Source organism: Clinocottus analis, unplaced genomic scaffold (assembly GCF_023055335.1).
Source record: "Clinocottus analis isolate CAN_PGR_092001 unplaced genomic scaffold, fCliAna1.0.p SCAF_14, whole genome shotgun sequence".
Lineage (NCBI taxonomy): Eukaryota > Metazoa > Chordata > Actinopteri > Perciformes > Cottidae > Clinocottus > Clinocottus analis.
In genome coordinates this window covers 3,374,253-3,394,933 of record NW_027175865.1, presented here as the reverse complement: position 1 = coordinate 3,394,933, position 20,681 = coordinate 3,374,253, and the positions used below count along the sequence as shown (strand labels likewise).

The 20,681-nt window shown below is 43.1% G+C and overlaps 3 protein-coding genes across 4 annotated transcripts; 2 read left to right on the top strand and 1 right to left on the bottom strand.

Moving 5' to 3' along the window:
- On the top strand, positions 1–11,359 carry cap1 (CAP, adenylate cyclase-associated protein 1 (yeast)). 2 transcript variants are annotated; one of them, XM_068575119.1, is made up of 13 exons: positions 1–116; positions 4,421–4,528; positions 4,818–4,918; positions 5,011–5,088; positions 6,257–6,400; positions 7,265–7,350; positions 8,008–8,113; positions 8,255–8,432; positions 8,664–8,839; positions 9,009–9,132; positions 9,612–9,694; positions 9,811–9,954; positions 10,100–11,359. In XM_068575119.1, exons 2-13 carry the CDS (start codon positions 4,423–4,425, stop codon positions 10,181–10,183), a joined length of 1,410 nt encoding a protein of 469 aa, XP_068431220.1. In that variant the 5' UTR covers positions 1–116; positions 4,421–4,422; the 3' UTR covers positions 10,184–11,359. The 2 variants fall into 2 exon arrangements, with proteins under 2 accessions (XP_068431220.1, XP_068431222.1); XM_068575121.1 differs by lacking the exon at positions 1–116 and adding an exon at positions 450–562.
- A 54-nt stretch (positions 11,360–11,413) lies between these two features.
- ppt1 (palmitoyl-protein thioesterase 1 (ceroid-lipofuscinosis, neuronal 1, infantile)) lies at positions 11,414–16,555 on the bottom strand. The gene is made up of 10 exons (XM_068575123.1): positions 16,354–16,555; positions 15,316–15,438; positions 14,749–14,858; positions 13,850–13,977; positions 13,531–13,601; positions 12,902–13,004; positions 12,689–12,779; positions 12,342–12,440; positions 12,149–12,220; positions 11,414–11,815 (listed from the first exon to the last, which is right to left on the bottom strand). Exons 2-10 carry the CDS (start codon positions 15,428–15,430, stop codon positions 11,693–11,695), a joined length of 912 nt encoding a protein of 303 aa, XP_068431224.1. The 5' UTR covers positions 15,431–15,438; positions 16,354–16,555; the 3' UTR covers positions 11,414–11,692.
- rragcb (Ras-related GTP binding Cb) lies at positions 16,456–20,681 on the top strand. Its single transcript, XM_068575122.1, has 7 exons — positions 16,456–16,987; positions 17,684–17,887; positions 17,999–18,198; positions 18,713–18,827; positions 18,923–19,065; positions 19,167–19,315; positions 19,706–20,681. Exons 1-7 carry the CDS (start codon positions 16,808–16,810, stop codon positions 19,843–19,845), a joined length of 1,131 nt encoding a protein of 376 aa, XP_068431223.1. The 5' UTR covers positions 16,456–16,807; the 3' UTR covers positions 19,846–20,681.

Below are 20,681 nucleotides of genomic sequence, written 5' to 3'. Positions count from 1 at the left end.
TACCGAGATACAGGAAGAAAAAAAAAGAAAAGACGAAGCCCAGTCGTCTGCTCTACAAGCCCGCGAGCTCCCACGGTGACATAAACGACCAAATCACTGCTCGACCACTTTAGCAGGTAAGTGTCGTGCAGTTGTCGCGATGTGGGTTTTATTGGCTTTGCTAAAGCGTGAAAAAAATAAGCAAAAAGGACAAAACAGCGCGCGCCGACACGTCATGCAGTGAACCATTCAGAAATAATGTGTTAAAGTCGGTGTGATGCTAATACACCCTGCTAGCACAGGCGGCTGCTTTGCTAGCCTTTACATATAGTTAGCTAAATGTTTAAATGTGTGTGTGTGTCCGGTCCGTTAACTTCTTCTTTCTGTGTTAAGAGACGTCTGCTCGCTGAAATGTGGAAACTTCTTTTTTTTTTCCTGCAGACTTACAATAGCTGACAGGGAGGGGTGTGTGTGTGCGTCTGAGGTGTGTGTGTGTGTGTGTGTGTGTGGAGGAGATCCAGGAAATGCCGAAAGACTGCAGACCCTTCACAACAGAGAGGGTTAAATAACTAATACAATCCAGGTATATGTTTAACTCCGATGTAGGATGTCTTTGTCAAATAAAAGCCGTCCCGTATGTCGTTCGGCTTTCTCGTTGTCGCCGTTGGTGTTTTGACACATTGTGCAAGCCGTGCTGAACGGTTCCTCATCGGAGCAGCAACGGTCTATAGCTAGCTTAGATAGCGTTATTTAGGGGAAACCTATGTTTACTCAAGCTGTCCGACTGTCTCGTCGACCTCTCCTTCACGATTGAAGGCTTGACCTGTGTGTTTTGTCACGGTGTGTCGGCTAGGTAGGTTACACTTGCCCGGGACACCGAGTTCCGCACAACACCCACCCGGCTAGCCAGCTAGCTAGCTAGCTTTAGCCGAGCTAGCATCCAGGGCCGTCTGATTGGGGAAACCCAGTGATCTCATTAACATCAGCGGCTTTGAACATGATTCGTTGGAGCCCTGAGCCTACAAGTAGGACTGTTTAGGGATAGGTAGAGCTCACCAGCGTTGTTTTGGTCCTCTTTTCTGTGGAGAAGTAGACATTAACTGTGTGGTTTTGCTTTATACCATGCAAATGATCAGAGGAGGCTACACGCACACATTCTTTATGCCTGCACGTCTGGCCCCTAGGCAGAGACGCATCACACAGGCCTAGCCTGCTTCACTGCCCCTGCATGCTGAGGGTGCTTTGTTCAGAACATTTCTGCCATATGGCTACAAAAAGTAGGTCTATGGATACAGTTGACAGGGTTTTTACATGTTGGAGGAAGACCAGCAAGAGCTATAATGCAGAATAAGTAATAGTATGTATGCATATATACTTACATGCATCTCCAGAGCTCAACATGGCTGAAAGGATGAAGTCAAACTTCGTTTGGAGAGTTTTTAAAAGGCAAAAGCTAGCACACGCCCTTATGCAAAAGAAAACAGAGCTGTACTTCGCAAATCTATTATTACTTCGTTAGCTTATGCACGTCAAACCCCATTTCTTAACTTTCCCTTTTAAAATGCCTTACTTTCTTACTCCTGTGACGTTGCAGTGAAGCCCCGGTTTTGCCTTTTTTATTTTTATTTAATTTTTTTATAGCGCATGAATCTCAGGAAAATGTTATGAAAGCCATGATTCCCTGGTTGAAGTCATCGGCCCTCATGTCTCTGGAAAGTTGTTGCTGTTTTCTTGACTGTGTACTTTCCTTGAAGGTCAGCTCTTTTGCTTAAACATATGCACTTTAGAAAATGTTTTCCAGCTTATAAACTGAACTGAGTAAAGTTTGTTAGTTAGTAAAAAAAATTTGTCCATTTTAGGTGCTTGTTTTTTACTCTCAGAGCCTACACCTTTAGCGACCACTCCCTTCCTGTATTGCTGGTGAGTCATATCTCATCTGACACCAGGAAATATATCTGTGATACCTGCAGCTACACAGTTTATGCTGTAGTAGCCCTGAACATTTAGGTCAAGGGTAGTAATGTTATGTGTTCTGCTATGATCTAGTTTTAGCTTCACGCCTCGTGAAGTTAATATACAGCATTGTCTGAATGAATGCGGCTGAAAAAAGGAAGTTGAGATGTTTAGGAACTGACTGACTCATCTGCTAAGAGTAGTACTTTGCTGGCCATCATGAGTCATTTTTTTTTTTAATTATTTTTTTAAAATGTGGCATGGTATCGCCTCTCCTGCACTCGTTTTGGTGTATTTTATAATAACGTCATTCAAACGCTGTTGATATGGCTTCCTTTAACAGCTTTAGGGCTGACTTAATCTGTAACCTGCTTCAACTAGTGAGGCTTTAGGGCCCCAATACACTGCTCTCAGCAACGTGATTAATATTGGAATCAGTAAAACATCAGACGTTTAAAACTTTAATCTTATTTGGGAAGGCAACATGTTTTTTTCTACAAATAAATGTTGTCAAATGTTCAATATTGTCTAACTACAAGAAGCACATAATTATAAGATCAAGTAAAATTGGCATATTTTTTTTTATTAAAGCATGAACTTGAACAGACATTTTGCTGGCAAAAATATTGACATTTGCTACGCAGCCCTACCGTTTTTATGTATCCAAATTAATTGGCCAGTAATTTCTGGAACAACGCCCTTCGCTCTTGTATTACAACCAGGAAAGAGTCTCCAGATTCATCATCGATCACAGCCAAAAGCGTTAAGCGCTCTTTCGGTTACTAGATATCTAAAGCGTTAGTTCAGTGTCTTGTAGTGAAAGTGACACTGTAGCGGCAGGTTTCCCTTGCGTCGGACTCATTAGTAAGAGTGGTCTGTGTGCATCAATTCATCGTCAGCCAGGTGTAAGTACCTGAAGGCTGGAGGCACTCATTCACACAGGTGAAGGCAGCGTCGGGTTACATAATATGCCATCTTATGTAATGTCAGCTTTTCTCATCGGGTGTATCCGTGTAGGATTATGCTGGACTTGGATTGACGTTGGTTAATCATGTAGTCAAAGGGGCGAGGGTGATCAGATTGCATGTTGGCATACATTCCAACTGTCTGGTCATCACAATGGTTGCTGTCTTTTTTTTTCATTCTGTAAGTGTCTCCTTAGTTTGGACTTTAGCGGCGAGTAATTTTTTTTAATGATAGTGTTGTGAAGCATCCAAGCATCTGCAGATGCCTTAGTTGGGACAACAGGCCAGGACTGCACTCTGCAGAGTCGACGGTGACTTGTAATGATCTAAATACCTCAGCAAGTCCTGACCTGCTTGCCAACGCACCCTTTCAGCTTTATTTTTCATGACCCAACCACTCTAAAGGTGGAATGTGACTACTTTTCTTGCATTTTTAACCCAAAGGTTCTGTGGTCGGATTTGTGACGTACACCGCAAACACTCTGCAACCAAGGGTCTGCCATATTCACATGTTTGTAGATCTGATTCAAATTCTGGGAGACTTGGTTTGTGCAGGCAATGTTGGATAATAACTTTTGTTGTAAGCCTGTGTGGACAAAATACTTCTTTGCTGGCAGTTTTGGGAATTGAGGGCTCAAAGATGGTTAACCGGATAGAAAAGCAAAAAGGAGACAATTCTGCCACTTGAAACTATTTTTGTAGGACTTATTGGATGATTTTACATTTTCAGACTTCTAAAAAAGTCTGGTGATATCTGGTCAAAAGCTTTAGGCCGTCACAACAATCAGTCGAGCAAACCATGACATTTTTTGTTAGACAAATATCACTGCTTGGAGTGATGACCCGATGCTTCACCATGTTTCTATCAAAGATGTCAGCTTTTATCTGGAACAGCTTGTCACCGTGTTGCAGGTAGTTACGCATAGCCTCGTAGGACTAAATCAAGCAAAGGAAAAGCCAGGAGCCAGAGCACAGCTGTCTTTGTTACCCTACCAAAGTAGCTCATTGTTAATTGTAGTATTTGCCTTTTACCCTTTGTCCCAGGAGTAATTCAGTCCCCAATTAGAGGACTACTAGGACAGAAAGTCTCGATTTAAAAATAAACACTGGGACAAACACAAAAAGCAGCTTGTGGAGTAGCAGGTAACTGCGTTATGGTGTGACCATGAACCAGTACACCTTCACAAACATGATATAAAATGTGTTTTTGAACCTATTCACCCGGAGCCTTGATCAATATATAGATGCAGTCAGTCTCTGAACTCGCCTGTTGCACTACTGGCAGGTTGCCCTCACTCTGGGGAACTAAAATCAGTTCATCAATACATGGGCTGTGTAACGCCGTCTATTTCTTCTCATGGAGCCAACATGAAAACTATTTTTGGTTCAGAAAATATCTGCCAGTGAGCCTGGTTAAGGGCAGAGGCTTCTACCGAAGACGGAGTAGTTCTTTTTTTCACACTTGAATGTTAATTTTAACAATCTTTAGACTTATAATATTCATTCCCTGACCTCCATCACAGGTATGGCTGACTTGGCGGGTCTGGTGCAGCGGCTGGAGGTGGCGGTGGGTCGCCTGGAGTCCATGTCGGGGCCAGGAGGCAGCAGTGGAGATTCTTCTGGGGGTGGAGGTACATGATCATCATCATTGTTGTACGATTTAGTCCACTTATCATGAATAACAGTTCTGCTGAACGTGATGGAGCATTACTCAACGATGCTTTAATCCGATAAATCTATTATTTACCTGTAGAGACCAAAGCTGAGTCTAAAAAGAGAGCTTGAAGGCTTTTTTTTTTTTTTTTTTAAAGTTTAGACGTCAGATACACTTGTTCATGCAACGCTCACATTAGCTCAGCCTCCTCCAAACTATTTCATGATTTTTAAATGTATTTTGTATGCTTTTTTTTTCCTCTATAGCTGTATCAGTGTTCGTGGAGGCCTTTGACGAGATTGTCAACGGCCCATTGGCTCAGTACGTCTCCCTCAGCCAGAAGATCGGCGGCGACGTCAAGACTCATGTAAGTGGCAGTTTAAAAATGACCGACGGGGCCCAACATGCGTTGTTCTGAATTTGAGTTCTGCCACTGTGAACCTTTCTCTTCTCCTGCAGGCAGACATGATGAAGCAGGCGTTCTCCAGTCAGAGACAACTCCTCGTAACCGCCTCATCCTCCCAGAAGCCCTCTGACGTGAGTTGAACACTCTGTGATTGCTCGGTCACGTTGTTGACTAAACGGCATTGATTAATCAATTTCATCAATTTGAATAATTCAATGCGTTCGTATCTTGGCCTGCGGCCCCTTCACTCGGTTCTCTGTCACGGTCTTTCTCCTTGTTTCCTGCCAGAAACCTCAAATGGTTCGAGTCATGGAAGAGTTTGAGCGATCAGTTTTTCTTTAGATTGTATTAAACTCGACAGAGGGGATTTTGCTCTTTGTAAAGCCCAAACTGCGGCTTTGATTTTGGCAGTTGAGCTGCTTCATTCTGAAGAGTGAAAACAGGGTCAGAATCTCACAATTGCGGCTAATTTTACATTTAAAATTCTGCTGATTAACTGTTATATATTCCAGCTAGATTAATGCAAAGGGTTAACGGGAGCCCTGCCAGAGATGTGTGGACTTTTTCCATTGGTGGCACCCCGGCAACACTAGATGGATGTTTTGTACGCGATCAGTCGGTATCGCACTTAAATTATGATCTCTACAACGCAGTCTTTCATCTACAGTTGTATAGACGCAGTGGAGGAACAGTGTGTAGTTCTTTGATGTAATTCTAAAAATTGGAGACAAGTGTCAGTATTTTTCCATCTCAGCACTAAGTTAACACTCATTTAATAAAACAAGGGGGAAAAAAATCAAATGTATGTCTTTTGTGTCGCTACAAGACTCGACAGCTGTTGAGTGATTCAGCGTAAGTCGTACAGTCCAAATGAATCAAAACTATTTGAATTCATGTGATACTTATTTAATTGAACATAAGTGGGTTATATTATTTATTAGATTTCATTCCTAAGCAGATTTAATGCGCTGCTGAAGTGACGTTGTGTCAAAGGAGGAACAGTGGTTGTATTCTCCTCAGGAGGCAGAATGATGCTGTGGATTTATGCTCGATATGCGTTTCTGAAAAGTAGAATATTTGGTCTCCAATATCAGAAACTTGTTGGGTAAAATAAAAGCAGCCCAAAGTCACCCAGTTCTTTTGTAATGGAGCATTTAATTTGTATTTAGGTAATGAACACAAAAGCTCACCAGATTAAAAGAAAACAATCTCCTGAATCTCAAAAAAAGATGCAACTTGCTCATAAGTGTGAGTTGTAATTTTAACCGCGACTCTTTTGTGTCGTCTCTCCCCGTTCAGGCCGGTTTGACGGCTCTCCTGCAGCCGGTGTCCAAAGCCATCCAGCAGGTGCAGGCGTTCCGCGAGCAGCACCGCACCTCGCCACAGTTCAACCACCTCTCGGCCGTGTCCGAGAGCGTGCCCGCCCTCGGATGGGTCGCCATGGTAAGACGAGGGGATGGTAGGGGTTTAACGAGCAGGAAGGGAAGCTTCTTTGAAATTTTCAGTTTGTGCGTTCCAAGGAGAGGGTTTGGTGGGCAGAGAAATGAGTGCACGATGGTCGGAAACAAGACGCTCTTTGATTCTGTCATCGCCGTCTGGTGAGCGACGGTTTCTTGGCTGAAACGTGCCGGAACAGAAACAGAGCTTCGCTGTTACAGTGGAGATGATTAACTCTTTGTTGTTGTTTGGATTCTTGTGAATAATACATCAGGATGTCAAATACGCATAATTGATGCGTTCATTCTTTGGAGTTGAGAGGATCAATACCGTTGTGATTGTATACTGAATATACAACTCGAACCAGCAGCTGGTTAGCTTAGCTTAGCATAAAGACTGCATACAGAGGGAAATGGCTAGCCTGACTCTGTCCATTGTGAACAGAAGCTCCCTACCAGTAGCTATAGTTCACATACTACATCTTGGATGTATAATTCAGACGCAGAACAAAGCATAAAGGCAACTCTTTTGTTGCGTTCACAGAGCCCGGCTTGTTGTTTCCCCTCTGCTTTCAGTCTTTATGCTAAGCCAACAGTCCTTTTTTGGCTGTAGCGTCACATTTAGCGTGCAGACTTCTGTCCTTGTTCCAATTCTTTTCAAAAACTTCTTCATGAACGGAAATGAGCATATTTGTCGAGTATCTTTTTTTAATTTACTTCTTTACTTCGGAGATGTTTTCTTCTCCCTTCTTCCAGTCTTCATTCAAGGATTCCCATCTCACACTCACAAACATAAAAACATTTAATAAATCTCAGTTTAGGTATGGATGCATTTGTGTTTACCTTTTTCTTTTTTGTTGTTGTGTCGCAGGCTCCTAAACCATGCCCCTATGTTAAAGAGATGCAGGATGCTGCCATGTTCTACACCAACCGTGTGCTCAAGGATTTCAAGGAAAAGTAAGTAAAGCTATAGTATGGTCTGCGGTTAAGTTGGCCACACATTCATTTTAAATGGCCCCCTTCTGCCATTTCTTTTAATTATTATTTTTTTCTATTGTAAAACTCAAATAGTCAGCTTTACTTCCATATGCAGCCAAGCAACATGCTCTGCCATCTGTCGTCCATCTATTCTTCCTCCAGGCACTTTTTTGTATTTTTTATTTTTGAGTTCATTTCTACAGAGTCGCTGCTGCGACACGTGACTCGCTGATTCGTGCTTCCGCCAGACTTCCTGTGTTTTGAACTGAAAAAGTTAGAACGTGGACGTTAATGAGGCTAAAATCATCTAGTTTATGCTGAGCGGTGACACACACACACACACAGTTTTTATTCAAATGTGTCAGTTAGCGCTCTGCAGTCGAATGCTGATTACAAAGCATGCAATCGAATATGTATACCGTGTGAGATCTGGACTTAGTGTTTCATATGGGTTAGAAAAATGTTAACTTTTAAGTAGTTAATCTCTAGTTTTGTTTGTGTGTGGAGGTTCTTATATGTTGTTTTCCTCTGGGACACAGAGCCGTGAAAATAAACCAGATAATTGCTTGAGGGGGGAAAAGAGACAGAATAAAATGGTGAAATTTTGACTTGACCGTTTCTGTCTCTTCCTCACAGGGATAAGACACATTTGGACTGGGTGAAGGCCTACGTCTCCATCTGGACTGAGCTGCAAAACTACATCAAAAAGCACCACACCACCGGGCTGACCTGGAGCAAGAGCGTGAGTCTCATGAGATAAATGCTCTTCAGAGATAACGTTAAAAGAAAGTTTAAAGAGACCATATTCATCAAGCGCCTGACAGTAAAGTGTCAGAGTAACCTTTTTTAAAAACAGCTGTAAAGTGCTCAAATGATTCCTCAGGGCCCCGTAGCTTCAGCCTCTGCAGCGCCACCCCCGGCTCCTGGTGGATGTCCTCCTCCACCTCCCCCTGGACCTCCTCCTCCAATGGACTTGAGCGCATCGTCTGGTGGCGGCGGCGCCAATGAGAGCCGTAACGCTTTGTTCGCCTCCATCAACCAGGGAACAAGCGTCACCAGTGGTAGGTGACGCGCATCAGAGAAGCTGCATTTTAATTGTATTTATTCTTTCTTTTTGTCTGTTTATAGTTTTGATGCACAATATTTTTGATGGAGTAATACATTTCCTTTTGAATTTTTGTGACTTCATCAATCAAATTGAACTGAAATGCACTTAATTGCTCAGAAACCAAATATTACCGCCTAGTTTATAACTGGAGGACTTACTTCCCTTCTTTTCTTGACCTGTTCAGGCCTGAAGCATGTGAGCGACGACCAGAAGACCCACAAGAATCCTAATCTGAGGAATACGACCACTTCAGTACGTTCCGGACCCAAACCGTTCGCCTCCGCTGCTCCCCGACCTGCTGCGTCAGCCGCCCCGAAACAGCCCCCCGTGTTCGAGCTGGATGGAAAGAAATGGAAAGTGGTAAGTTGTTGGTTCACTCTCGCTTAAAAGGAATGGTTTGTTTATGCAGCGGCCTGTCGGACCAAATGAATTACCGTTTAATTGTTTTTTTTAAATAGCTAGCCTTTTGTTGTCACATAATCGCTCATCAACGATGTTTTGTTTTTTTTCCTCTTCTTGCCGTCTGCAGGAGAACCAGGAGGATGCGCAGAACCTGGTGATCGAGAAAACTGAGCTGAAACAAGTGGTTTATGCTTACAAGTGTAACAAGAGCACCCTGCATGTCAAGAACAAAATCAACTCCATCACTATTGGTAAGAACAAAACCGTGTGTTGGATGTTTAACCTCACCGGTCCAAATCTTCTGAGGTTTTAGATAAATAATTCTGCAGAGAAATCCGAGAGAGACGTGATTTCAGAACTCGCTTTGCTAATTTCCAAAAATGCAAACAAACACAGGCTTTGTAGCTTGCAGCGTCACCTCCAAAACCTGCAGCATGATCCCCCGAATGAAAATAACAATAATAGAAGTGACACAGTGGTTCTTTTATTCCTGTAACAATGACACATATCTCTCATAAGGGATATTTGTACTGCGCTGGAAATGTGCAAATTTTTAACAAAAACAAGTGCAGCTAATTTGGATTATAACCTATAGTATATTTATATTTTGTGTAATAATTAAAGTATTCTAAGAAGATACTCTGAATCTACAGATTAAGTAATTGTTTGAAGATGAATATATTGTATATATTTCTTCTCTATAAATATGCGTTTTGTTTCTCTCCGTCAGACAACTGTAAGAAACTGGGCCTGGTGTTTGACGACGTCGTCGGCATCGTAGAGATCATCAACTGCAGGGATGTCAAAGTCCAGGTGCGTTGCAGTGCAACAGCAAAGTGTAACTGTTCATGTGGCGGTGCACTGCAGACGGCTCCATTTTGGCCCGCAGATAAATGTGTGAATACAGCTACATGTGTCTCTGTGTCCAGGTCATGGGGAAGGTCCCCACCATCTCCATCAACAAGACCGACGGCTGCCACGTCTACCTGAGCAAAGACTCACTGAGCTGCGAGATCGTCAGCGCCAAGAGCTCAGAGATGAACGTCCTGGTGCCCGACAAAGACGGAGAGTTTGTGAGTATCCTTTCAGGGGGGAAATTGGGTAAAACAATATTGAAAAGGATTTTTGGAGCTTTGTTTCTTTAGCCGTATCCTTGACGTAGCGGTAGCATGCAAAGCGTTGATTTCAACGTGCCTTCTTTCTCTCTCATCTCTCCAGACGGAGCTCCCTGTCCCTGAGCAGTTCAAGACCATCTGGGACGGCAAGAAGCTCGTTACCACGTCAACTGAGATTGCTGGATAGACGCATAAAATGTATAAAAATGGCTACCCGTCCTCGATACCATTCCCACACCCTTTTTTTGCTAAAACGCCTTTCTTCGACCGATCAACCGCCCCCTCGCCAGCTCACTTTTACACTGTAGACTTGAGATTTGAACCTCATGCATTATACCTCCCTCCCTTCCTTCCTTTTCATCAGCCAATCACAGCTTAAGCTGTCCCCTTCCATCAGCCAATGAGAGGACTGCTCACTTTTATCTGGAGCTAATTCCTCCAGCCAATCAGCAGGGAGCGGCTTGGCATTCAAATTGCTGTTTTTTTTTCCTATGAGCCAGAGAGCACTTTAAAAAAAAAAAACTAAAAAAAAACATTTATGAGTATCGCCAATAGCTGGGATGCTCTGTATCTATCTGGATGATGTTAAGCTAAATTTAACGCGTAGAATAGCCAACATGAAAACAGGCATATTGATTCCTCTGCAAGCCAATCAGGCTCCTCTTCCTGGTCAGGGGGCGCTGGTAGGTTTCTGTTCCACTATATGCAGTCTACTGGCACTTGTCAAACAAAGAGGATAATAGCATTCATATCACCTCTGCTGATGTTGACTATAATAGTGTTAACACTCATAGTGGATAATAATATGGAACACAATGAATGCATAAAAGCACTCTGAGCACATAAATAGGAGTTAAAAACAAGCTGTGTGCACATCATGAAACTCATCTAGATGACGTTGGAACCGTTAGAATAGCAGGAAGCTGATCATTCCACGTGATTTCCCTTTAACCCGCACATAGGACATTCCCGAGTATTAAAAAACAAAACATTCCATATAAAGAAGCATGTAAGAAAATGTTTGCGATAAAGAGCAAAGATGTTGATAGAACGTGGGAGAGACTGAAGGCCAGAATCACGGTTAAAAGCTTCACCTCTGTCTCTAGATTGGAAAAATCTGTTTTATTCACCTCCTATAGACATTAATTATTACTGAATAGTCTTAAAAATTAGCCGCCGACGTCTTTCCACTCGCTCATTGCTCACGTCGACTCTCTGGTTATCTTCAGCTCTTCAGGTTCTTTGCAGAATTTTCTTTCGTTTCTTTTTACCTCTTACATTTTTTTTTTTTTTTTGGAGGGGTCCAAAAATCAGAATTATGCTCATTAGTACTGGAGACATCATTAAAAAATGTTGAAATAAAGTGTGTTTGTCTTTATTGGATTAAAATGTAATGTTTACAGACGAGGCATTTAAATGATTTACATAAGAACAAAATTTATTTAAAAAAAAGTTGATTCAACATGTCTGACAGTGACGTCATCAGAACCGTGTACAGTAGAGATACAAGTTAGCAATGCAGTGAAACAAAAAAATCACAAAACAACAAGATGCTACAAGTGATCAGTGCAATAGGAATGAATCATGTGCTCGCTGCAGCACTGCTCAGGTTCTTGAGCTTTTTTGCTTATTGACGGCATTATGTTGCTCCTGAAGCCGAATAGTAGTTTAACTCTGATACTATAGTCATTGAGTTTTAGTGCAAATAAGGCAGCAGGTTTGCGTTGAACCACTCTCTGGTGAACTGCAGGTGGTCTCCTTCACTTGACAGAAACACCAGCTTTCCGGCTTTGTCCATCTTTGCCAGGCCCAGACGGTCCTGCGGGTGGAGACATTCAGGTTAAAGTCCTCAAACGCTGCAGTAAGAAGGCGGAGCTACTGCACCCCATTGTTGGCTAACTTTAAGAAACCGACAGCATGGAAGAAACGACAAACAATACAGTACGACCGTGTGTACAACAGTTAAACCAGCTGCAATATGAATGCATATACGTCTATTACTCTAATGAGTGCTGTGGCTTTTGGTACTCAAAGTATTTTTTGACCTGCATTAGAGCACTTTACCACTGTAGTATTGCTACTTGGCATAAGTAAGTTTTGAGTTCCTCACACTGTCAGCTGCATGTATTTATGAGCCAATAAACAGCGTCACCTCTTTGTAGAGCGCACTCTCCTGGAGCGTTTCCGTCTCTATGGCCTGGCCGCTTTTCAGGAAGCCGAACCACTGCAGCAAAAACACACAATCACGATGAGGCGGTTTGTGATGCAGCTTTCTTTTATTCAGTGAAATGGTCCAGTAGAGTAGATCATTAGTGAGTGTGTGTGTGTGTGTGTGTGTTCGGTACCTCTGAATCAACGGGATCCACTACAGAGTCCTGCAGGAACTTGACCAAGACAAACTTTTCCAGCAGCTGCAGATTCTTCCTGTAAGTCTCATTTACAACCTTTAACAATACAAAATATTAAATATTACTATTTTTTTTATATGAGAAATTGTTAGATTCAGATTCCCCAAAAATATATGCATACCCAAATTACAAAGTACGGACATAAAAATGAGCATGTTATGTCCCCTTTATATAGCCCACAAAAAGCTAGAAAATGGATTTTAATAAAGTAAATGACTAAGACATGCTTTGTAAGTAGAAATTATTTAATTCCTCAACGTCTTACAGGTTTACAGTGTACTGACCCTCTCTTGGTTGATGTCGGCCAGGAAGAGGCTGTGCTTCTTGTACAGGTCGTCGTTTAAGGGGTCGTGCCAGTACTGGGCCTGCACCAGGCTGAGGACCACAAACACAACATTCAGTCAGCTGCAGCGGCGACGACGATAGCCACACGATATCAGGGCCATTGAACACATCGGACAAATAATCGATCAGAGGAGGAGGGGAAAGAGACGCACTGTTTCTGAACCATGTCGGTGTAAGCTCCACTGTTCAGGGCTTTGCGTATCATGTCGCAGATGTGGGAGCTCTCTCCAGGACATCTGGGCAGCCCGTACACTCCTGAGGATTTTAAAAACACACAATATTTGTCAAGACAGTTTGTAATGAGTGATAATCACACCAACAAGTTCCATGAAAAGAGCCAAACCATCATTTCCACTCTTCATGGCAATGCTTTGTGTCTGTGGCCCTCAGAACCAAGTCCATTTGTTCCAAGTGAAGATGAAAAATCTTCAAAAATGAGTCATAGATATAGTTTAAGTTATTTTTTTTAAATCCCTAAAACAATTAGGCACTATAGTTTTTCCACAAATGTCAAATTAGATTAAACGATGCATATGCCGGGGACTATTTTCAACCGTGCATTAATACACATTATGGTGTGTTAGTGAGTATTCACGGTTCTTCCGTGTGTGTGTGTGTGTGTGTGTGTGTGTGTGTGTGTATGTGTGTGGGAGGGATGAAGAAAAAAAAACCTGACAGTGTCCACATTCATGATGATGAAGGAACATGTCATCCAGTGCAACAGTGAGGCTCATTGATGCGGTTTTAAATCGGTGGCGTTTCGGTTTCCCCATAGCGGTACCTTGGTGCTGGCCCCCGACGGAGATCAGGTTTTTCATTGGTGGAGAGGGACAGCGCTGAGCCACGGCTCTCCTGCGAGGAAGAGAGAGGAAGCAGGGGAGAGTCAACGCAAGCTTCCTCATTCTTATCCGGAGACGTTCAATGGACAACATGCTCCAACAGAGGCCTGAGAATGAAGCCCAACAGTTCATATCACACTGTCGTCTGAGACGTTGGTAATTATATTTCCATGAGAAACTATACAAGCGCATCATTTGTCCAATTTTCTCTCACATCCACATAATGAAAACCACTCAGTGCCCAGACCAGTAGTTACATACAGGAACTGTGCACCCTGGGAAAAGCCCATGGCGTTGTATCCTTCCTTCAACTTTGGGTCCCGGGCCAGCTGACTGCACACTGCGGACACCTGCTCATTCACGTCCATGAAAAAGCCATTTTCCATGTCCTGCAGGAGGACAAACATGAAAAGCTCAAAGCATGACGGGCAGATTAAAAGAAGTCAAAACGAGCACGGGGCCTCGAGGAGGAGGTAGCTGGGGATATAAAGTCGGAGGCGTTACGAGGGATCAAAGCAGAGCGCGCCGGCTCGCTATGAATATTACCGCTGAGAAATGACATAGTTGGAGTTGTAAAAGAGCCCCCCCCCCCCCCTCCCTGATGTAACTTGTGCCACCGGCGCTGCAAATATCACAGAACAGAAATCCTCGCACGTCATGTGGATGTTTCAATCACGGCTGCTTGTATTGTAGACCGGTGGGTTCACGAGCGCCACGCTTGGCTCAACGTGTCAACACGGGTCGTATACTCACACACGTGTGTGTGTGCGTGTAATGGAAAAGGAGAATGGCAGGATATTAATTCATGTACCTTTTACAGAAATACATCTTTTTTTTAGTTCCATTTGAAGTGACAGAACTTAGTTCTTAGCAATGAGACACAGGTGGAAACAATTAGGGCGGGGCTTTACAATCACTGAGGGGGAGGAGTCTGGAACAAGTACAGGAGAAGGGAATCAACAATCAGGAAACACTGGGAAGACACACACATGGAAAACACACTGTGCATAGGTGAAGCTTTGTTTGTGTATTGAAAAGCACAACATTTTTTAAATAGAGCAGATCCTATTTTCTCCAGCAACGTCACCATTTTGGGTCAAGTAACTGGGACGCAAAGTTAACCGTTTACTTCAGTAGCGGCTGAGTAAGTGTACAAGTACCTGAGCGACATTCTTCCCGATCATCAGTGAGAGCACGTAAATGCCAGAGATCTCCTCCTCGATCATCTTCTTTATCGCCCCCATGCTGAGCGGGTTGCAACAGCTGTCGCCTGGTGGACACACCAACATTTTAAATGTACTTTAAAATGCACTTTGTATTCCTGTTTGAATAGTTGTTTGTTTTTGTCTTTTTATTGACAAAACACATAGAAAAACAGCATCCTTATCAAAGGACGGCGTGCATGAACACAGGCTCTTTTTTCTGAAGTGTATGGCTGACATTAACATCTCTCAACACATAAAACAGAGACACCTGCTTGTTGAAGGAGAAGAGAAAGTGCTTTGTTTTTTTTCACTTCCCCTGACTGTATTTTCCTCAACCACTATGTAATTAAAATGAGCATTCTCCCAGTTACAAGTGAAACGTGTGTGATATAGTACAGACAGTAAAACGGCTGGAATAAATAGTTATAGTCTTCAGACGTTTTCATTAGATTACTCTCATGAGAGGAAATGTAATGTTTTTTCTGTTGCCCGAGTAGAAGGACGGGCCGGGCGGTCACTCACCCATCCCATGCCACAGCACCAGTGGTACGGTCCCATTATTGGCGGTATGAACTGGGCTACTGGCGACCAGCAGCACCGGACCAGCCAGAAGGAAACACAGGAGGGCGGCTGCCATCCTGGATCCTGAAACAAATGCACAGGGGGGTCAAAGTGTGCTTTTTGTTTTTCATCAAGACTCTGCAAGACCTGAACAACTAGAGCCATAACAGATCAACTTAACCCCACATCCCCTATGGTTTATAGTCTATTTTCATGAAATATATCTAAATGGATACAGACAAACTACCATTATTTAACCAATGTGTCAGTGTGGTGTACACTGTTAACTTCATATGACAGTGCTGCTAATATTATTTTAGTAATTTAATATATACATCTTTAATCCTTTTTTTTCTCTTTATCAGCATTGCTGTCCTTGTGCTGCTGCAACAACTGAATTCCCTCTGTGGGGATCAATTAAGTTGAACTTATGAAATGATCCAATCAGTCAAGATAAAAAATATTGAATATTTTGCTGATTTCAGTTGAATGCGTCATTCTTTCTATTAAGCATTTAATAATAAAAATAAAGGATCGTGTGTGCGTTTTTTTTATCCACCCTGTTCCTTGTATTGATCTCTGTCTGTCATAATAATAATATAGATCAGTATAAAGTTAGATCAATAAAATAAAGGCAGTGAGAAGGTTGAAACAGTCACGTGAAGAAGCAAAAACACACTAAGCTGAATCACTTCCGGCTTTCGGCAACACTTCGTCATCATGACTGCACAGAAACACAACAACAAGGCTGAAGAAAAATGATTACACAAAAATAGTGCAAAGGCAAAAAAGATCAATGAGTCGTGAGCGCGAACACGCGGAGTAACACTAATCAAGGAGGGGGACGTGAAAGAAATCAATAACTTCTCAAACATGCAGACACAGATTCATGCTCTGAATAATGTCACAATAAAACTAATATTCATAAAGTACATGGAGTCTAATTAATGTTCAAAAACAAGATAACGGTAACGTTGAATACCCAAAAACACCACTCACTGTTTGTGTTCTTCCTGCTTAAAACTGATTCTTCGGTTTCGCTGGACGGTTTGTCACGTGACTGCGCGTTGAGCCGACAGCCAATCAGATTCAAGAGGCGGACCCGTCTGACGAGGAACTCGCCTTGTTGTAACTGGTAGCAAACTTGCTAATCATGTTTGTTTGCTAGTCTGAAATAATGCTTTCGCTGCATTGTCGTTAGTTCACCTTTCGGTATCTGTTATCTTGAACCCTGTGCGGACACGTTGCGGCATCACGTGGACTTTTAACATATTAGCAACGCGTCTACAACTACGAGCTAAGTAGCTAGCCATGCTAGCTCCTGGTGAAAAGAAACAGCATTCCTGTAGGGATTATCTAGACACTTAAAAAAGAAAAGTCAACAAAAACAACAACCCGGAAGGCTTCAAAGGAGAGTGTAACTACATAACAGAGACAGCAGTTAAAGGCTAGGATGTCTATTCAGTACGAGGAGCCCGCGTTAGCGGAGAGTTACGATGTCGTGGGGTCATTTCCTAAAAGTTTTGGCTACGGGGTGGAGGAGTCTGACATGGAGGAGATCTCAGCATCAGCTGACAAGCCGAGGATCCTGCTGATGGGACTGAGGCGCAGCGGGAAGTCTTCTATCCAGAAGGTAAACGGCCTAAAACACACAACCACCACCAGCAGCACGAAGGTAGCTCAGTCACAGCACTGGCAGGTGCATGAATGTACAGCTGTTTGGTTGTTGGTTTATGAGCCTGCCTTTTGAATCTTGTTTGGTGTATTGTGAGTAATTTCATAGTCATGGTGGGGATGAGGGCAGTGGTGTGGTAATGTGCACAACCAGCAGTCCAGATTGGTACTAATGTCCATTTAGAGATTCACAGATCCAGTTCCCCAACTACACAACATGCCATGTAGAGAATGAAATGTTGAGAGGTGTTTTTTAATATCGTGACCAAAAAACAGAGGATGTTGTCAACACGTCTCTTTCCAGTTCCTACATGAAACTTCTCTCAACAAGGTCTGTAGATTATTTCCAGTAGCCACTTCATGATTTCTGGAAAAGAGACATTACATCATTTGTTTTTTGGCGCTTTGAGTGCCACATAGTATTCAATGACATCACTATGGTTGACATCTCCCAACACTCTTCAATTCATAAAAACAATCTTGATTGATGAGGCACAAGAGGGAGGATACTTTTTATTTTTATTTTGGGGAGAACTGTTCTGTTAAAGAAAGGGAAAACGTGTGTGGGGTGGAGACTTCAGGGACGGACAGATGGACATGAAACAGGTGTAACAACGTTGGGCTGAGACAATAATCCTCCTGCTCCTCTGACCAGGTGGTTTTCCACAAGATGTCCCCCAATGAAACGCTGTTTCTCGAGAGCACCAACAAAATCTACAAGGACGACATCTCCAGCACCTCCTTCGTCAACTTCCAGATCTGGGACTTTCCTGGCCAGGTGGACTTCTTCGACCCCTCCTTTGACAGCGAGATGATCTTTAACGGGACCGGCGCTTTGATCTTTGTCATCGACGCTCAGGTAGAACGACATTAGTTCAGCCTCAAGGAGACGACTGCGATTATTATTATTTCATTTTTAAAGGTTTCCTGTGTGAGATGAATCAACACAAGACTTTTCTCCCCTCGTTAGGATGACTATGTCGAGGCCCTCAGCCGGTTACATCTCACCGTGTCCAGAGCCTACAGAGTGAATCCAGACATCAACTTTGAGGTGTTCATCCATAAAGTAGACGGTCTGTCGGACGACCACAAGATCGAGACGCAAAGGGACATCCACCAGAGAGCCAACGACGATCTGGCAGACGCCAGCCTGGAGAAGCTTCACCTCAGGTGAGCCTCTGACACGTCTGCACAGGTCAGACGCTTGAGATGTAGGTGCAGATCAAATGTTGTTTAGTTATTTGATGCTGTGTTAATGCTCGGAAATTTGTATAGGGAACCTTTTAAAGCTGCATGTTCTTTTAAAATGTTAATCGTCTGTGAAAACTGTGTAATGAGAGATGTTACTTGTTGTTATTGTTACCCAACTCCTTGGTTTGTGGGACCAAGTTTTGCTTAACTGAAGCAGCCAAAAGATTACTTGACACAACTTTCAGATGAACCCCAATATTGTATAGCTCCTACAGATAAATCAAGCTGTTCCTACGGCTGTTTTTAGTTACATTTTTTATGTTTTTTAGAAAGTCTAGACATTTCAGGCTTAGCATTGGGTTTTCTCTCACTGTGACACTGTTGCATTGGTGCATTGTTTCATCTTGCAGCATTATGGCCGAGACTTGTTTGCCGACACTGCGTCTTTTTGCGGTGTCCTAACTCTCCTCTCCCGCTCCCTCCCCACCCTCAGCTTCTACCTAACCAGCATCTACGACCACTCCATCTTCGAGGCCTTCAGTAAAGTCGTCCAGAAGCTCATTCCCCAGTTGCCGACGTTGGAGAACCTTTTGAACATTTTCATATCGGTATGTTCACGTTTGTTAAATCGAATAAATAGTCTCTAAAGTGTCGCCTTTTTATTTGGTACCATCTCTTTTTTCCGTCTCTCCGTGATTTGCAGCACTCTGGGATCGAGAAAGCCTTCCTGTTCGACGTCGTCAGCAAGATTTACATCGCCACAGACAGCTCTCCTGTGGACATGCAGTCCTACGAACTCTGCTGCGACATGATCGACGTCGTCATCGACGTGTCCTGCATTTACGGGTGAGAAGGATCGATGGCGTCGGTTTGGAGCGTTGGCAGTGGTCGCGTTCTTTCTCGTTGAGAAGCTTAACGGCGCCTCTCTGTCTCCTCCTCCTCGGCAGGCTGATGGAGGACGGCAGCGGCTGCGCCTACGACAACGAGTCCATGGCCATCATCAAGCTCAACAACACCACGGTGCTTTATTTGAAGGAGGTCACAAAGTTCCTCGCTCTCGTCTGCATCCTCCGAGAGGAGAGCTTCGAGAGGAAAGGTGGGTAGTTTTATAAACAGTGGAGTTGGCACCAGTAGACCGGGAGTCTTGATGACGCACGACGTCATACACGTGGGATTTAAATTCTCTGGCGTACATCCCGACAGCAATCAATGAACCAAATGCTCCAAGAAATTGGATGTACTTTACTTGAGTATATTATTTTATACTGCTTTATACTTTATATATTGTATTTTTTACTTCACTACAATTATTGTACAGTTGCTAATTACTACAGTGTGTTATTTTACAAACAAAGCATATGACAAATTTAGAAAATATGCTGCGTTATTATAGAATAACTAGTGGAAGTGCTAATTACACATTTCTGTTGATATCAAACTCTTGAAACATCCTTACGAAAATGGCTTCTTTGTCCCCCTTTTGCAGGCCTGATAGAGTACAACTTCCACTGTTTCCGAAAAGCCATCCAGGAAGTGTTTGAAGTCGGCGCCCCGCAATACGGCCGCGCCCCCGGAAGCCACCCGATGGGGCTAAAGTACAGCGCTCTGAATGGAAGCGCTGTCTGAAGGGCTGCCGGCCCGCGTAGTTCTTCAAGCTACCCGGAGAGCAGCGAGGCTGCACCGCGTGGAGAGAATACACACACACACACACACTTGCACCCACACGCACACGCACATGCACACGGTCAAACACACGTTGCCTGACTGTGCAACTGAATGTGAATCAGTTAAAAACTGATGAACTGAGCTTACGCCAAAAAAAATAACAAAATAGTGGTTCCTTCTTTCTGCACATTTATTATCGGTATGGAAATGTCAGCTTTGTTTACCTTATTGGCCAGTTACTTTTGTGCACTCTGCAATTTTTTTTGTGTATATAAATGAGTCTTCTGATCCAGTTTAAGCACTTATCGTTAATATGAACAAAAAGCTCAGTTGGCTGAAGTTCAAAAACTGAATTTCCACAAACTAAAAGGGCCGCTGTGAACTTCTTTTCTTGTTCCTGCTCCTCAAACGTTGACGTATCGCGCGCTGTCAGTGGCTCTCATGTCCAGAAAGAGAGAAGAAAGCACAGTGTTTGTTCTACTGCGTGTTTTCTGTTGATAATGAATCAAGTGACCAGCGGCCGGAGCTCTGCTCAGGATCCCCGTCAGACCAGTACTGTGCCAGTTCCACCATTAGAGCCTTGGTTTAGCAACACGCTGGTCTTAATGGAGTCTGGACATAACGGATGACGCGTCTTCGCCACTTTCTGTTGCTCGCTTTGACCAAATGCACTCCACAGGGATTCAGTTTGTAACGTTTTGTTTTTTTGCTTTCGGGTACAGGCCTTGAATACTATTTCAAAGATTTGTAATTATTGTACATAATTCTTTAATAAAATATGTTTCTTATTTTCTGAA

Excerpts from the sequence above, each read along its gene's own strand:
- rragcb (XM_068575122.1), top strand. The coding sequence starts at position 16,808 with ATGTCTATTCAGTACGAGGAGCCCGCGTTAGCGGAGAGTTACGATGTC. Across the intron at positions 18,199-18,712 it reads CTGGAGAAGCTTCACCTCAG|CTTCTACCTAACCAGCATCT; the intron begins GTGAGCCTCTGA and ends CCCCACCCTCAG. Across the intron at positions 19,316-19,705 it reads GGAGAGCTTCGAGAGGAAAG|GCCTGATAGAGTACAACTTC; the intron begins GTGGGTAGTTTT and ends CCCCTTTTGCAG.
- ppt1 (XM_068575123.1), bottom strand. The coding sequence starts at position 15,430 with ATGGCAGCCGCCCTCCTGTGTTTCCTTCTGGCTGGTCCGGTGCTGCTG. Across the intron at positions 13,978-14,748 it reads TCGGGAAGAATGTCGCTCAG|GACATGGAAAATGGCTTTTT; the intron begins GTACTTGTACAC and ends GTCCTCCTGCAG. Across the intron at positions 12,441-12,688 it reads CCGACATCAACCAAGAGAGG|GTTGTAAATGAGACTTACAG; the intron begins GTCAGTACACTG and ends GTATTGTTAAAG.
- cap1 (XM_068575119.1), top strand. The coding sequence starts at position 4,423 with ATGGCTGACTTGGCGGGTCTGGTGCAGCGGCTGGAGGTGGCGGTGGGT. Across the intron at positions 8,114-8,254 it reads GGCTGACCTGGAGCAAGAGC|GGCCCCGTAGCTTCAGCCTC; the intron begins GTGAGTCTCATG and ends ATGATTCCTCAG. Across the intron at positions 9,955-10,099 it reads CCGACAAAGACGGAGAGTTT|ACGGAGCTCCCTGTCCCTGA; the intron begins GTGAGTATCCTT and ends TCATCTCTCCAG.